This window comes from Bubalus kerabau, chromosome 10, assembly GCF_029407905.1.
Source record: "Bubalus kerabau isolate K-KA32 ecotype Philippines breed swamp buffalo chromosome 10, PCC_UOA_SB_1v2, whole genome shotgun sequence".
Lineage (NCBI taxonomy): Eukaryota > Metazoa > Chordata > Mammalia > Artiodactyla > Bovidae > Bubalus > Bubalus kerabau.
The window spans coordinates 89,933,708-89,951,624 of record NC_073633.1 but is presented as its reverse complement, the minus strand read 5'-3'; the positions used below and the strand labels follow the sequence as shown (position 1 = coordinate 89,951,624).

Below are 17,917 nucleotides of genomic sequence, written 5' to 3'. Positions count from 1 at the left end.
CTGGAATTCTGTTTTATTAGCTTCAACTTCTCTGTCCAGAATCTTCAATCGCACCTCCTCTGAACCTTAAATCAACTTCTTAAATTTGGGCCTCTCATTTTGTTGGGGCCAGTGTGAGGAAAGCAGGAGAGACTCCATCTTGAAGCCTGTCATCCATCTTAAAGACAGGATGTGAACTGGGCCTGAACCCTGCCCAAGAGTGAGGAAAACATTGCTAGTGAAAACCAGGTCTCCTGGAGACTTCCCTCCCTACAGATGACAAACGGAGATTGTAGTTGAAGTCAGGCTGCCCCTGTTAGATTAACCACGGAGACATCCCCCTTTGATGTATAATTATTGTCAGCCAGTTCAGTCAGTTCAGTCGCTCAGTAGTGTCCGACTCCTTGTGACCTCGTGGACTGCAGCACGCCAGGCCTCCCTGTCCATCACCAACTCCCAGAGTTCACTCAAACTCACGTACATTGAGTTTACGCCCTTGCAAGCAGTTATGAACATGTTGGACTTACATCACATTACTCTCTCAGATCTCAGTAATCTCATCTGTAAAGTGGGAATAGTCATTGAATATACTTCTTCATAGTGTTGTTGTGAGGATAAAATAATGGATGCAAGGCACTTAGTGCAGGATCTGGTAAAGGTTACACACTTTAAAAATTATAGCTGTAATTTATTATTATGAAGCAAAGCCATGGATGATGGCTTTGGTGCCTCTAGCCCAGTTCGGAGGAACTAGGAGTGCAGGAGGCAGAGAAGTACTTTAGTTGGGTTATGACAGCATAAAATGGGCAGATTATTCATGCACATGCCATGTAGAAGTTTAAGTGGGTCAATGGGACCATATCAAACAAGGCCATTGTGTGAGCTATCGCTCTGCAGTTACCTGGCCAAGAGCCAAAGGCCAAAATTAGGTTTGAAACCAACTGATGTCCTCCTGGAAAGTCCTGTGCCCTAATCTAGGGCTGCAGTGTCTGGAGGAAGGGCCAGCAGAGAGGGAGCCGTCTTCCTAATTGACAAACAGGCTGTGTGTGCTCGCCAGACCCTGATAACAAGATTCTCCGGGGAAATACTGCAATGGGCAAGTTAAGGCTGTCACTGGGAGCTTTGTTTTTTCAAAGAGAGCAATTTTCAAAATAAAGTGGACCCATTCTATAGTGAACTGGGGGATGAGCTATGCTTCTTGGCTGGCAAAGCTGGGGAATACTATGCTTAACTGGAGGAGGGCCGTAGATTTGTCTTTATCACATCCTGTACAAGTATCTTCTACTCTAAGTCTTTCCTGTGACCTCATCCACTTCTTTTTTCAACATTTTTGTGATTTCCTCAAATAAAGAATGTTGTTTCTGTCTTCTAAGTTTCTCTTGCGACTGGGAGGCACCTTTTGGGGACTGGCTTACCTTTAATTTCATCTTTTTCCAATGGATCTACTTAGTTCAACAAAAGTAGCTATTAGTAACCATTTTCTAGGACTTCCCGGGTGGTCTGGCAGTGGAGAGTCCATTCTTCCAATGCAGGGGGTGCAGGTTTGACCCCAGATTGGAGAACTATGGTTCCACATGTCACAGGCATGGCCAAAAATTTTTTAGAAAACAAAACAATTTCTATAAGTATAATTTACTGACATGGAATAACTTCTCAATATACCATTAAATAAGGAAAAAGAAACAGACAAAATAAGTGATACAGTAGGTTCCCATTCAGGATATATGTGTGTGTGTGTGTGTGTGCGCGCGCGCATGTGTGTGGTGTGTATGTATATTTCTATCTATACATCTGCCCGTATATACATACTAGAGAAAAAAGTTTGGGAGTCCTTATGCCACAATATTTAACAGTGATTGCCTTTGGATGGTGGGATTTCAGGTGATTTTTATTTTCTTCTTTTTTGTTTATTTGCATGGTCTGGGTTTTCTACATTGTAAATATCATTTATACAATTAAAAATACAGTGTTTTTTAAACAACAAACTTCACTTCCTCTAATTCTTAAATTTTTCCTGATCTCTAATCATTGTTTGCCTTGCTCTTGTTTTCTTGAATTACCTTTATTAATTAAAGAAATTTGATATTGAGATGATAAATGTTAATTGTTCATCAGAGAAGCTGCTGTAGAAAAGAGGTTGGATAGAGCCTATCCCATATTTAAAGCTACATAGAATGATTTGAAGCCTCTCAGAAAAGTTATCTCCTCCACCACAACCCATTGTTACTTTTTCCTTTGGATTCAGTTCAGTTCAGTTCAGTTGCTCAGTCGTGCCCTACTCTTTGCAACCTCATGGACCACAGCACGCCAGGCTTCCCTGTACATCACCAACTCCCAGAGTTCACTCAAACTCACATCCATTGAGTCGGTGATGCCATCCAACCATCTCATCCTCTGTCATCCCCTTCTCCTCCTGCCCTCAATCTTTCCTAGCATCAGGGTCTTTTCAAATGAGTCAGCTCTTCGCATCAGGTGGCCAGAGTATTGGAGTTTCAGCTTCAGCATCAGTCCTTCCAATGAACACCCAGGACTGATCTCCTTTAGGACTGACTGCTTTGATCCCCTTGCAGTCCAAGGGACTCTCAAGACTCTTCTCCAAAACCACAGTTCAAAAGCATCAATTCTTCGGCACTCAGGTTTCTTTATGGTCCAACTCTCACATCCATACATGACTACTGGAAAAACCATAGCCTTGACTAGATGGACCTTTGTTGACAAAGTAATGTCTCTGCTTTTTCCTATGCTATCTAGGTTGGTCATAACTTTCCTTCCAAGGAGTAAGCATCTTTTAATTTCATGGCTGCAATCACCATCTGCAGTGATTTTGGAGCCCCCAAAAATAAAGTCAGACACTGTTTCCACTGTTTCCCCATCTATTTGCCATGAAGTGATGGGACCAGATGCCATGATCTTAGTTTTCTGAATGTTGAGCTTTAAGCCAACTTTTTCACTCTCCTCTTTCACTTTCATCAAGAGGCTTTTTAGTTCTTCTTCACTTTCTGCCATAAGGGTGGTGTCATCTGCATATCTGAGGTTATTGATATTTCTCCCAGCAATCTTGATTCCAGCTTGTGCTTCATCCAGCCCAACATTTCTCATGATGTACTCTACACATAAGTTAAATAAGCAGGGTGACAATATACAGCCTTGACGTACTCCTTTTCCTATTTGGAACCAGTCTGTTGTTCCATGTCCAGTTCTAAATGTTGCTATTAGTCATTGCCTTTTTCATTAATTCTCCCCCCCTCCCCGTATTGGGAAGATATATTAGATTGCCAGGGCTGCCATAACAAAGTACCACAGTCTGGCTGACTTGAACAACAGAAATTTACTTTCTCACAATGCTAGAGGCTGTAAGTCTGAGATCAAGGTTTTGATGGGACTGGTTTCTGGGTTCTCTCTCCTTGGCTTGTGGATGACTGGCTTCTCCCAATCTTCATATTGTCTTTCCTCTGTACAAGTCTGTGTTCAAATTTCTTCTTTTTATAAGAGCATCAGTCATATTGGATTAGGGTCCATTCTTAAAATCTCACTTTAACTTCATAACCTCTTTAAAGAACTTGTCTCCAAATATAGTCACATTCTGAGTTACTGGTTAGGATTAATGAATAACACATGAATTTTAATAGACACACTTTAGCCCATGACAGAGGGGTGATATATACTAAATCACAAATTCCTTGAAGCACTTTTCCTTTTTGAAGGAAGGATAACGTGATAAGTTATTGAAAAGGGGATAGGGAGAAAAAGAAATTTAAGGAACATAAAACAAATGTCCAGGGTAGTGGTTTTCAGCCCAAGATGATTTTGTACCTGCCCCCCGCCACCTCCTTCCCAGGGGACATTTGACAATATCAAGAGACATTTTTGTTTGTCACAACAGGGGTTGTTTGTCACAACAGGGGAGATGTTACTGGCATCTAATGCATAGAGGCCAGAGATGCTGCTAAACATTCTACAATGTGTGAAACAGTGCCACAACAAAGGATTATCCAGACCCAGACCTAAATGTACCAAATATACCTAAATATACCAAAAGACGCTTGCTCCTTGGAAAAAAAGCTATGACCAACTTAGACAGCATATTAAAAAGCAGAGATATTACTTTGCTGACCAAGGTCCATCCAGTCAAAGCTATGGTTTTTCCAGTAGTCATGTATGGATGTGAGAGTTGGACTATAAAGAAAGCTGAGCACCAAAGAATTGATGCTTTTGAACTGTGGTGTTGGAGAAGACTCTTGAGATCCCTTGGACTGCAAGGGGATCAAAGCAGTCAATCCTAAAGGAAATCAGTCCTGAATGTTTATTGGAAGGAAGGACTGATGCTGAAGCTGGAACTTCAGTACTTTGGCCACTTGATGCAAACGGCTGACTCATTGAAAAAGACCCTGATGCTGGAAAAGATTGAAGGCAGGAGGAGAAGGGGACGACAGAGGAATAGATGGTTGGATGGCATCACCGACTCAATGGACATGAGTTTGAGTAAACTCCGGGAGTTGGCGATGGACAGGGAGGCCTGGTGTGCTGCAGTCCATGGGGTCACAAAGAGTTGGACATGACTGAGCGACTGAACTGAACTGAACTGAAATATACCAAGGTTGAGAAACCCTAGGATAAACTTTTGGATGACTTCATCAATATAAAATTTAAATATCTTTGATCCAGTGATATTAATACTACTTCAAAGAATCTATCCAGCAGAAATATCCACCCATGTATACAAACATATATATAGATCAGATCAGATCAGATCAGTCACTCAGTCGTGTCCGACTCTTTGCGACCCCATGAATCGCAGCACACCAGGCCTCCCTGTCCATCACCAACTCCTGGAGTTCACTCAGACTCACGTCCATCGAGTCAGTGATGCCATCCAGCCATCTCATCCTCTGTCGTCCCCTTCTCCTCCTGCCCCCAATCCCTCCCAGCATCAGGGTCTTTTCCAATGAATCAACTCTTCGCATGAGGTGGCCAAAGTACTGGAGTTTCAGCTTAGCATCATTCCTTCCAAAGAAATCCCAGGGCTGATCTCCTTCAGAATGGACTGGTTGGATCTCCTTGCAGTCCAAGGGACTCTCAAGAGTCTTCTCCAACACCACAGTTCAAAAGCCTCAATTCTTCGGCGCTCAGCCTTCTTCACAGTCCAACTCTTACATCCATACATGACCACAGGATAAACCATAGCCTTGACTAGACGAACCTTTGTTGGCAAAGTAATGTCTCTGCTTTTGAATATGCTATCTAGGTTGGTCATAACTTTCCTTCCAAGGAGGAAGCGTCTTTTAATTTCATGGCTGCAGTACTTATGCTCATTGTTTATCAGTTCAAAATTGAAAATGGCTCAAATGTACTAAAGATCAAGAATTCTTGTTAAAAATTATTACTAGGAAAGATGTTGAAAATATACTGTAATTGAAAAATCAAATTGCAGAACAATATGTATGCTGTCCCTTTTTGTTGTTAAAAATGCAACCCATGCACAGTTATATATAGTTTCTTTAAAACTACACGTGTTATATATGTGTCTGTGTGCACAGTTGAATACCTGAAGTCAGAGGTTGCCTCTGGGGAATGGCGTTATTGGCAATGGAAGGACTTTCATGCTTAAATTTATACATTTCTGAATTACTTGGCTTAAAGTCTCAAGAATATAGGACTTTGCTTTAGCAAATGTGAGACAGACTCCAGGCTAACTTTGAGAATATTGATTCTTACTAATTTGGATCACTGTTTTACCAAATTACTGTAAATCAGGGAGCAACGTATTGTAATAATCCTCAAACCAAATCTGGCAGAACTCCTGTGGACTAAGAATGATTTTTATATTTTTAAATGGCTGATTGAAAAAAATCAAAAGAAAAAGAATATTTTGTGACGTAAAATTTATACAAAACTCAAATTTCAGTGCCAACATATAAACTTGTATTGGAAGTTTGTATTGTACTCATTCATTGCAGACTCCCTGGGGCTACTTCCACGCTACAACAGCAGAGTGGAGTAGGCTGTCTCACAGTCAAAGCATAAAATATATACTATTTGGCCCTTCACAGAAAAAGTCTGCAAAGTCCTGCAGTACAATATGTAAGATGCTGTCTAGGATGTTGAACTTCCAGCTCTTTTGCTACAGTCTCACTAAAAGAATTGTGAAAAACTATGTCACCTCTTCACCTTCTTTCATCGACATCAAAAATGTTTTTAAGGACTTCCGTGGTGGTTCAGTGGTAGAGAATCCACCTGACAACACAGGAGACACAGGCTCCATCCCTGATCCAGAAAGACCCCACAAGCCACAGAGCAGCTCGGCCCCTGTGCCATGGCTATTGAGCTTGTGCTCTAGAGCCTGGAAGCTGCAACATGAGAAGCCTACACACTGCAACTAGAGAGTAGAGAAAGCCCATGCACAGCAACAGACGCAGCACAGCCAAAAATAAATAATGCATAATTTTTAAAAATGTTTTTAAGTGTAAGTAGATACAAAGAGTCTAATTTCTAACATCTACATATTCTGGCATTATATATTGATATTTTAATGAATTGTTATATCACTTCAAAAATGCATCCAACTGAATCTCTAACAGTTTGGTACCTACCATCCATCCCCTGGAGAAAGAAATGACAACCCACTCCAGTATTCTTGCCTGGAGCATCCCCTGGACGGCAAAGCCTGGCGGGCTACAGACCATGGGGTTGCAAAAGTCAGACATGACTTAAGCAACTTAGCACACATATATCATCCATATTAAAAACTAAAATAAACAAGCTCTTCTTTGAAGTTGAAAATTTAATCTTTTTTTAAACTTACATTCTATTTTTAAATGAGTTCCACACAGAATTTTATTCTAATATATTCTATATTTATGCTTGAAAATATTTTTTATCATCATCACACTATCTGTAACAAAAATATGTATTTAAATTGAGGTTACAACTAAAGTCTCTTACCATAGTCTGGGTTTCTTCCTGGGACTCCCTGACCTCCTAAATGATTTTTTTTTTAATTTGTATTCATTGAGATTCATTCTTTTGCTGTATAGTTCTATAGCTTTTAACAAATGCATAATGCCTTGTATTCACCATTTCGATGTCATAGAGACTAGTTTCTGTTCAGTTCAGTTCAGTTCAGTCACTCAGTCATGTCCGACTCTTTGCAACCCCATGAACTGCAGCATGCCAGGCCTCCCTGTCCATCACCAACTCCCAGAATCCACCCAAACCCATGTCCATTGAGTCAGTGATGCCATCCAACCATCTTATCCTCTGTCATCCCCTTCTCCTCCTGCCCTCAATCTTTCCCAGCATCAGGGTCATTTCAAATGAGTCAGCTCTTCAGATCAGGTGGCCAAAGTATTGGAGTTTCAGCTTCAACATCAGTCCTTCCAATGAACACCCAAGACTGATCTCCTTAGAATGGACTGGTTGAATCTCCTTGTAGTCCAAGGGACTCTCAAGACTCTTCTCCAACACCACCGTTCAAAAGCATCAATTCTTTTGCACTCAGCTTTCTTTATAGTCCAACTTACATCCATACATGACTACTGGAAAAACCATAGCCTTGACTAGATGGACCTTTGTTGACAAAGTAATGTCTCTGCTTTTTCCTATGCTATCTAGGTTGGTCATAACTTTCCTTCCAAGGAGTAAGCATCTTTTAATTTCATGGCTGCAATCACCATCTGCAGTGATTTTGGAGCCCCCAAAAATAAAGTCAGACACTGTTTCCACTGTTTCCCCATCTATTTGCCATGAAGTGATGGGACCGGAAGCCATGATCTTAGTTTTCTGAATGTTGAGCTTTAAGCCAACTTTTTCACTCTCCTCTTTCACTTTCATCAAGAGGCTCTTTAGTTCTTCACTTTCTGCCATAAGGGTGGTGTCATCTGCATATCTGAGGTTATTGATATTTCTCCCAGCAATCTTGATTCCAGCTTGTGCTTCCTCCAGCCCAGCATTTCTCATGATGTACTCTGCATAGAAGTTAAATAAGCAGGGTGACAATATACAGCTTTGATGTACTCCTTTTCCTATTTGGAACCAGTCTGTTTTTCCATGTCCAGTTCTAACTGTTGCTTCCTGACTTGCATACAGGTTTCTCAAGAGGCAGGTCAGGTGGTCTGGTATTCCCATCTCTTGAAGAATTTTCCACAGTTTATTGTGATCCACACAATCAAAGGCTTTGGCATAGTCAATAAAGCAGAAATAAATGTTTTTCTGGAACTCTCTTGCTTTTTCGATGATCCAGCGGATTGGCAATTTGATCTCTGGTTCCTCTGCCTTTTCTAAAACCAGCTTGAACATCTGGAAGTTCACAGTTCATGTATTGCTGAAGCCTGGCTTGGAGAATTTTAAGCATCACTTTACTAGCGTGTGAGTTGAGTGCAATTGTGTGGTAGTTTGAGCATTCTTTGGCATTGCCTTTCTTTGGGATTGGAATGAAAACTGACCTTTTCCAGTCCTGTGGCCACTGCTGAGAATAGTTTAACCACCCTAAAATCTTCTTTGCTTCCTCTTTTCCCTCCTCTCTTCCCTCAAACACCCAAATGATTAATGATCTTTTTATTATCTCTGTTGTTTTGCCTTTTCCAGAATGTCATAAAATTAAAATCATACATTAGTAGCCTTTTCAGGCTAACTTCTTTCACTTAGCAATATATATTCAAGATTACCCATACTTTTTTGTGGCTTGAGAGCTTCTTTCTTGTCTGTGAATAATGTTTCATCATATGGATGTACCACTGTTAGTTTTTCCATTCACCTATTGAAGGTTGGTTCTAGTTTTTAGTGATTCATAGTGGTTATGAATAAAGCTGCTACAAACATTCATGTGCAGGTAAAACTTACTTTTTGTCATGATTTCAGTTTTATTTTTTAAAATATTTGTCTGCTTTGAGTCTTAGTTGCAGCATGCAGTTTCATTTTTAGTTGCAGCAATCAAACTTTTATTTGTGGCATGTGGGATCTAGTCCCCTGACCAGGAATTAAACCCAGACCCCATCCTTGGGAATGTAGAGTCTTAGCCTCTGGACCACCATGAAAGTCCCATCATTTTTCATTTCAAGTATAATATTCAAAGAATATAATAAAAATGATTGACAGAGAAATACATCTTGAAAGTCAAAATTAAAATGATATAGCCCATCATAATATATTATTCAATTTTTTAAGTAATAAAAAACAAGATAATAAATAATTTGTTGGTTCTTACTACTTAAATAGCAAAAATATAATATAATATGTAGCTGAAATTAAAAGTTATTTGTGAAGTACGAAAAATTATGCAAGGCCCAGTGTTCTTTCTGCAAATATGTAAATAGGCATATATAAAGCTCTGGGGTTAAACTTTTGAGATTAGTTAGAGAATATTTAAGTATATAAAAACCAGAAACAATCTCATTAAATTCATTAGACATCATAACAAAATTGTTCCTATTTATTTAATGAAACAGGAAGATACATGCATACACAAAGGCAAATTCACTGTTTGTAGTACCAATATAGGTTTGTTCCCTGCAAATACACAATTCTGATGTGTACTATTTTACTTGATTCCTATTACAAAAGAAAAACATATGGTGCATTTATTGATACTGCAGTTTTCCTGCATCGTCATATTCTGGTTAAAAAAAAAAAACAGGAAAACTTCAAAGAATGTAAAATTTTCAAATTCAAAACGGTCTTTTTGTCAAGGTAGGTGATAGAATATATTTTATTTAACAATTTGTTAGCTTAATTGATAGCATATATATATTTAGACATTTAGTAAGTGGGATTCCATTTATACTTTGATCCTAAGAATACATTTAGGAATGAGATAGATATCACTCTTTTTGTTCCATAGAGTAATACAGAAACTTAGGTTGATATTAGAACAGCCTAGACTCCTGGGAATGCTTTAACCTAAGTACAAACTTAACCCTGATCATCACTACACTGGTTTATAAAATGAAAAGAGAGCAGTGCTGTGTCCCCAGGTGCTGTTCACTCTGATTGAATCTATCTCAGTACATCTGAAGAATAAAGTTCTTTAATCATTGCTACTAGAGTTCTCATAGCTGCTGCTACTTCTGTGTAACAGTAAAGATAAAGAAAACCCAGTCTCTCCCCAAAGATCACCATGTGAAGGTCCAAGCCTTGGGTGGGCAATTCAGGCATATTCTCCCCATTAGGCTGCTAACTGGGATCAAGAGTCAGGTACCAGGGTCCAGCCCCGGTTGGATCCAGGGATTCCCTCGGGAGGATGGCGTTGTCGATTAAAAGGAAAGATGAAAGACACAGAGGCTTAACCTGACTGGTTTATGTGGGAAACTAATAAAGTTCGTGACACTGAACTTGCTCTGACTACGGAGGCCACAGGCGCTCTCTCGAATAGCTGAAGGTGCCCCACCTTAGGCACCTTCTCGAGTGGGTCTTAGAAGCCCAGGCAAATAAGTAGTCTCAGAGAGCCCCCACACTCCAATCATTCATCCTGAAGGAAGAACAGAGAAGAAAAGGAGAGAAAAGGAAACAAGAAAGAACGACACTAGGAGACCAAGCCTGATGAGCAAGGCCCACAACTTTATTTTCCAAAGTAGTTTTTATACCTTAAGTTGTGCATAGAGAATAATAGGGGGGTAGAGTCATGCAAGGTCAGCAGTCCTTGACCCTTATCGAAGCCAGGCTTTCTTTCTGCAAACTTATCATATGCAAAGGCTTTAGGTGATTTACATCATCTTCTGGCCAGGAGGCCTATTAACATTTTATGAGCCTTTCTTCAGAAAACTTATTTTTCTCTAAAGGTGATTATTCTAAAGTCAGGCGCCACCCTCCGAAAGCATTAGAAAAAGTTGCATTCCTAAGGGCAAAAGTGTGGTGGGCTATAACAAGAAAAGAATTAACTCAAGGGTCCAAGGTTACAAACATTAAAGCTACTACTTACATTTCTATATACCAACTATATTAATCAATACACTCCCAGGGACACAGTAGGTAAGGGATATGGAAACATGGCAGCAAGCATTAGCTCAACAAAGAAATCCTCTACTAGTTCTATTCTAACAATTTTAACTGTCTGAGAAGCTCTGCATTAGAATATCTTAAGCTTCCCGTGCCTCTCGTGGTTGGGAGGCTGTGAACAATCACATGCGTAGCTGCAGGAGTCCGAACAAACCTGCCAGGCAAGCTAGAAAGTCATCAGAGGGGTTTGAATTGAAACACTCCTATTATGCCCAGGAGACTTATTAACTAGAGCTCTAAGTTGATTTTCTTCAGAGAAAGGTGGTCGGGGATAGCCCCCCATTAATGTCAGAAGAGTTGGTGAAAGTTGTGAAATAGTAAAACAGACAGATTTTGGTTTTGGGGTAGATGCTTAGGCAGGTCCAGGGGGCCTCTCGAGTCCTGATTCGCCTTTGCCCTCAGGGCCTCTCCTCATGACTTTTGTCATGGGTGGGAACTCCCATGCTGGCTCCCGGCAGTCAGGTCTTGAACTCATAGATTCAATTCTCTTATTTATGATGGTGGTTCATAAAGCTATGGCTGAAGAGGCTTTGTCTTTGGATCTACTTGTCACGTGAGGACCACATTTGGGATATGTGTTCACGTGTTAATATTTCTCTGCAGCCTGTGAGGCCCTGCGCACCAAGTCCCTGGTCACAGAGTCCAGTCCTGGGCCTAAACACAAGAAGCAGAGGTCGCTCATCACTTGTCAAAGATCTACGCACTGCCCGGGAAAAAAGGATTGCGATGGGACCATTTGGATATGACAACCAAGATCTCTAGCTAAGTGAAAACTCAGAAGTTTATCCCAGGGCTTTTTCCCCTTGAAAAAAAGGTAATTATTTCTAGGATGAGCCCTTCTCTTGCTCCAAGACACAGGCAGCAGTGGACTTAGTCACATTCTTCTCTTTACCTGATGTTGTATAATCTCTTTGTCATTATGTTTATAAAGAAAAATCGATTTAATGTTGACCTGGCTTTTTTTTTTTTTTGACCTGGCTTTTTAATTTGCACCGTATACACAGAGGGTTCAAGAAAACTGACATCATGCTAGATGACAGTGCATATTTTTCCATAACCCAGGAAAGTCATCTACTAAATGTAGGTCAGAACTCCACATTTTACTAGAACAGAAATACTCAAAGACCCAGAATCTTTTGCAAGGTATACAAAGAGCCTTTTGAAACCCAAACTAGAATCCCATTAGTCTGGGAAAGAAAGTCATAGGTGATGTTTTCTATCCACAAGTCTAGTCTTATTCTAAAGCAAGCTCTTTAACTGCAGCCCACAAGGCAATGAGCAAATCATGTCACAGGACTTTCCTAAGAAAACAGAGTCAGTACAATATTTCCCACCTTGTATTGTGTGTATGGGTGTGAACGCTTTTAGATTCCTGTGAAGCATTGCTGCAGTTTCACAAGGCTGATCAGCAATTCTTACGAGCCTCAGAGTAGTTAATGCTTAAAAGATTTAGATATCATGGGAGAGTTACAAACTGTATCTGTATCCTAAGCTGGGATCCTCTAAGAGCACACAATACCCCTAAACTTGCCATGGAAGAGGAAAGATCCAGAATTCACAGTAGTGTGAATCCAGCTTTCTTTCCAAAATATTGATTGCTATTTATACCCTAAATAGCTTTGGAACATTCAGTGATTATTGTAAAATAAAGGCAATATGAATCGCACTCTGTTTTTCTTCTGATCAGATCCTCCCTTCTGGTGCACTATTATGATCAGAAATATGAAAAGCAATAATTTCCACTATGAACTCCTAGCAGCTATGGAACATGGAGGGAAAAAAGAACTTTGGGGAATATCAGTTAAGTATGAAAAAGAAAATCTTCCCTTTTCCTGTTTCATGTAACCCATTTTTATTTGTTAATTTACACACTTCCTCCCAGTGAAACACTAATCCATTAAGCACCACCACATATATCAAAGTCTTTTCCACACCTATCAAATCTGAAGATTCTAAGATCTGGCTTCCATGAGACATTTGAGACAACAAATAATTCTGTATGAGTAGTTTTTCAGCCCCTGTATCTCTGATTTTCACTTCATAATGAAAGGACTTTATTGTGCTCTCTGCATCACTGGCAGGAACAAGAGGGCTGAACTGAACTCTTCAGTAGGTCAGCAAGGCCAAATAGAGGGTCTGTTAGGCTATCTGTACTGTGGGAAGGGCAGCAGCAGAAATCACCCTTGTCTTTGAGCGATTTTAAAAGACACACATTTAAGAACCTTTCACAGACAATATGCTTAGTCTAGTAGGAATTGTTTGGTACACTGCAGATGTGCTGTGAGAGGCCAGGGGAGGGGGGTGCTGCCATAGTCTTGGATCTCAGAGACAGCAAGAGCCTTAGAGAGGGGAGAAGACCCTCCAGGCTGGGGAAAGGACAGGAGAAAAGCTGGAGGAAGGAACTTGGCAGGGGTCCTTGAAGGCTCCATTTTCAGCTCCTGTTTCCCAAATCAGTTCACTTGTTACTTCACAGTTAAGAAGCTGGACATCCATCTCCTTACTCTTGTACTTTGTATGTGTGTGTGTGTGTGTGTGTTAGTTACTCAGTTGTGTCTGATTCTTTGTGACCCCTTGAGGACTATAGCCCACCAGGCTCCTCTGTCTATGGAATTATCCAGGCAAGAATACTGGAGTGGGTTGCCATGCCCTTCTCCAGGGGATCTTTCTGACCCAGGGATCGAACCTGGGTCTCCTGCGTTGCAGGCAGATTCTTTACTGTCTGAGCCACCAAGGAAACTGAATCTATTCATACTAATAAAATGTTATAATGACAAAATACTCCAGAGGTCCCACAAATCCTTGCCTGTCCTTCCAGACTGAGGCTGTTGTAAGAGACTCTCTCCCCACCCAGAATGTCTCGGCTGTCTCCTTTCCATTGCTCCTATTTTCATCTTTCCTCTTCTTTCTTCTGCCACAGACATTCACTAACTCCACAGGTTGAATTAGACAAAGGGCTGCTGCGAGTCCTACTGTAAAAGCTTCTGATCCTACTGACCAAGCTTCTGCTTGGTCCAGCTTGTTCAAGAAACACCATGCTGGCCTTTTCTCAGCCAAGATCTAGAGAAAATTTCCATTTTTCCACCAAGATTTATGTCTTTACTAGTTTACACATTCCATCTGTTAGCATTCCTAGTGAACTACATCAACAGAAATTTCCTGACCAGCAAAAAGGGGTTGGTGACTCAGAAAGAAAACACCTGTGTTAGAATTTATTCTCTCCCCTCCCACAGCCAAACACCTGTGTTAGAATTTATTCTCTCCCCTCCCACAGCCTCCCACTGGTTATCACTTAATCCTCCCACTCCACCCATCATTTCTAGAAGAACTATACTGTCAGCAAATAGTTACCAAATGCATGTATTATTGAGGCATCATGGATATTCCAAGAAGTACAAGACAGTTTTTCTGACTCTGAGAAATTTGTTGTCTTGGTTGATAAAATGGGCTCATTTGTTGGAGGCAGCATCAGAGCCTCTCAAAAGTCAAGAGTGAGCTGGATACTCCCACTTTTTTGAGACTTCAGCTATATTTTTAAAAATTAAAGTACCAGAATGATATTTTTTAAAATATGGTAGGTTTTTAAAGTATACACTTAAATTATTGTTTTAACACAAAAATTCACAATGACTAACTTTTGAAACAATGTCAAAAATCTAAATTGACATGAATGCTTTAGCAATACTATTCATAATAGCCAAGAAGTGGAAATAACCCAAATGTCCATCAACTGACAGATGGATAAATAAACTTTGATTTATCCATACAATAAAATATTACTTGTCAATAAAATATAATGAAGTACTAGTGTGATGACAGATGAATGGATAAAGAAGATTGAGATATATATATGTATGTACATACATATACATACAATGGAATATTACTCAGCCATAAAAAGAATGAAATGCTCCATTTGCAGCAATATGGATGGACCTAGAGATTATCATACTAAATGAAGTTAGGAAGACAGAGGAAACAAATATCATATGATATCACTTATATGTGGAACCTAAAAAAAATGATACAAATGAACTTATTTATAAAACAAAAATAGACTCACCAGACATGGAAAACAAACTGATGGTAACCAAAGGAGAAAGGAGGTGGAGAGGAATTAGTTAGGAATCTGGCATTAGCAGATACACACTACTATATATGAAATGATTCCCTGATAACTCAGTTAGTAAAGAATCCGCCTGCAATGCAGGAGACCCTGGTTCAATTCCTGGTCAGGAAGATCCTCTGGAGAAGGGATAGGCTGCATACTCCAGTATTCTGGCCTAGACTATTCATACAGTCCAAGGGATCACAAAGAGTAGGACACATCTGAGAAACTTGCACTCACTCACTCACATATATAAAATAGATAAACAATAAAAACTTATATAGCACAGGGAACTATATTCAATATCATTAATAACCTATAATGAGAAAGAATCTGAAAAAGAATATCTATATAATTGATTCACTTAAGCTGTACACTTGAAACAAACACAATATTATAAATCAATATACTTCAGTTTTTAAAAAATGACGAAGTACTGATAAATACTAAAACCTGGCTGAACCTTATGCTAAGTGAAAGAAGCCAGTTAGAAAAGACCATATATTGTATGATTTCATTTATATGAAATTTTCAAAATAGACAAATTTTTTTTGTGTGTGTATTCCTTCTTAAACCAGTTGTCTGCTGAAGGGCACTTGGGTTATTTCCATGTCCTGGCTATTGTAAATTGTGCTGCTATGAACATTGGAGTGCATGTATCTTTTTGAATCAGAGTTTTCAACTGTTCGGTTGCATGCCCAGAGGTGGAATTGCCGGATCATGTGGCTGCTTTATTTTGATCTTTTTTAGGAAACTCCATACTGCTTTCTGTAGCAGCTACACCAATTCACGTTCCCACCAGTAGCGCAGGGGGGCTTCCCAGGTGGCGCTAGTGGCACTAATGGTAAAGAACCTGCCTGCCAATGCTGGACACGTGAGAGGAAGGTTCAGTCCCTGGTTGGGAAGATCCCCTGGAGGAGGGCGTGGCAACCCACTCCAGTATTCTTGCCTGGAGAATCCCATGGACAGAGGAGCCTGGTGAATTACAGTCCGAAAGTTTACACAGAGTCGGACACGACGGAAGCGACTTAGCACGCCTGCATGTACAATAGTGTAGGGAGAGATCCCCTTTCCCCAACTCTCTCCAGCATTTGTTTTTTCACAGACTTTTTGATGATAGCCATGCTGGTCAGTATGTGGTTTTTATTTGTATTTCTCTCCATGGGGTGGCAAAGAGTCAGACACGACTGAGAGACTGTCAATAGTTATCAGTGTTGAGCATCTTTTCATGTGCCTGTTGGCCATCTGTATTTCTTCTTTGGAGTAGTGTTTCTTTAGGTCTTCTGCCCATTTTTTGACTGGGTTGTGTGTGTGTGTGTGTGTGTGTGTTTTATGCGTTATATAAGCTGTTTGTAGATAAGGGACTAGATCTGATAGACAGAGTGCCTGATGAACTATGGAATGACTTTGTACAGGAGACAGGGATCAAGACCATCCCCATGGAAAAGAAATGCAAAAAAAGCAAAATGGCTGTCTGGGGAGACCTTACAAATAGCTGTGAAAAGAAGAGAAGCGAAAAGCAAAGGAGAAAAGGAAAGATATAAGTATCTGAATGCAGAGTTCCAAAGAATAGCAAGAAGAGATAAGAAAGCCTTCCTCAGCGATCAATGCAAAGAAACAGAGGAAAACAACAGAATGGGAAAGACTAGAGATCTCTTCAAGAAAATTGGAGATACCAAGGAAACATTTCATGCAAAGATGGGCTCGATAAAGGACAGAAGTGGTAGGGACCTAACAGAAGCAGAAGATATTAACAAGAGGTGGCAAGAATACACAGAAGAACTGTATAAAAAAGATCTTCACGACCCAGATAATCACAATGGTGTGATCACTCACCTAGAGCCAGACATCCTGGAATCTGAAATCAAGTGCGCCTTAGAAAGCATCACTATGAACAAAGCTAGTGGAGGTGATGGAATTCCAGTTGAGCTATTTCAAATCCTGAAAGATGATGCTGTGAAAGTGCTGCACTCAATATGCCAGCAAATTAGGAAAACTCAGCAGTGGCCACAGGACTGGAAAAGGTCAGTTTTCATTCCAATCCCAAAGAAAGGCAATGCCAAAGAATGCTCAAACTTCCGCACAATTGCACTCATCTCACACACTAGTAAAGTAATGCTCAAAATTCTCCAAGCCAGGCTTCAGAAATACGTGAACCATGAACTTCCAGATGTTCAAGCTGGTTTTAGAAAAGGCAGAGGAACCAGAGATAAATTGCCAACATCCACTGGATCATGGAAAAAGCAAAAGAGTTGCAGAAAAACATCTATTTCTGCTTTACTGACTATGCCAAAGCCTTTGACTGTGTGGATCACAATAAACTGTGGAAAATTCTGAAAGAGATGGGAACACCAGACCACCTGACCTGCGTCTTGAGAAACCTGTATGCAGGTCAAGAAGCAACAGTTAGAACTGGACATGGAACAACAGACTGGTTTCAAATATGAAAAGGAGTATATCAAGGCTGTTATTGTCACCCTGTTTATTTAACTTATATGCAGAGTACATTATGAGAAACACTGGGCTGGAAGAAGCATAAGCTGGAATCAAGATTGCCAGGAGAAATATCAATGACCTCAGATATGCAGATGACACCACCCTTATGGCAGAAAGTGAAGAGGAACTACAGAGCCTCTTGATGAAAGTGAAAGAGGAGAGTGAAAAAGTTGGCCTAAAGCTCAACATTCAGAAAACTAAGATCATGGCATCCGGTCCCATCACTTCATGGCAAATAGATGGGGAAACAGTGGAAACAGTGTCAGACTTTATTTTTCTGGGCTCCAAAATCACTGCAGATGGTGATTGCAGCCATGAAATTAAAAGATGCTTACTCCTTGGAAGGAA

The 17,917-nt window shown here is 40.2% G+C and overlaps 1 protein-coding gene across 1 annotated transcript in view; it reads left to right on the top strand.

The window, feature by feature from the left end:
• HEATR4 (HEAT repeat containing 4) overlaps positions 1-11,883 on the top strand; it is a 48,166-nt gene extending 36,283 nt beyond the window's left edge. Inside the window, exon 18 of the mRNA XM_055538596.1 lies at positions 11,572-11,883. Within this exon, the coding sequence (XP_055394571.1) occupies positions 11,572-11,730 (159 nt within the window). The 3' untranslated portion in view covers positions 11,731-11,883. The remainder of the gene's footprint in view (positions 1-11,571) is intronic.
• Positions 11,884-17,917: the final 6,034 nt, after the last annotated feature.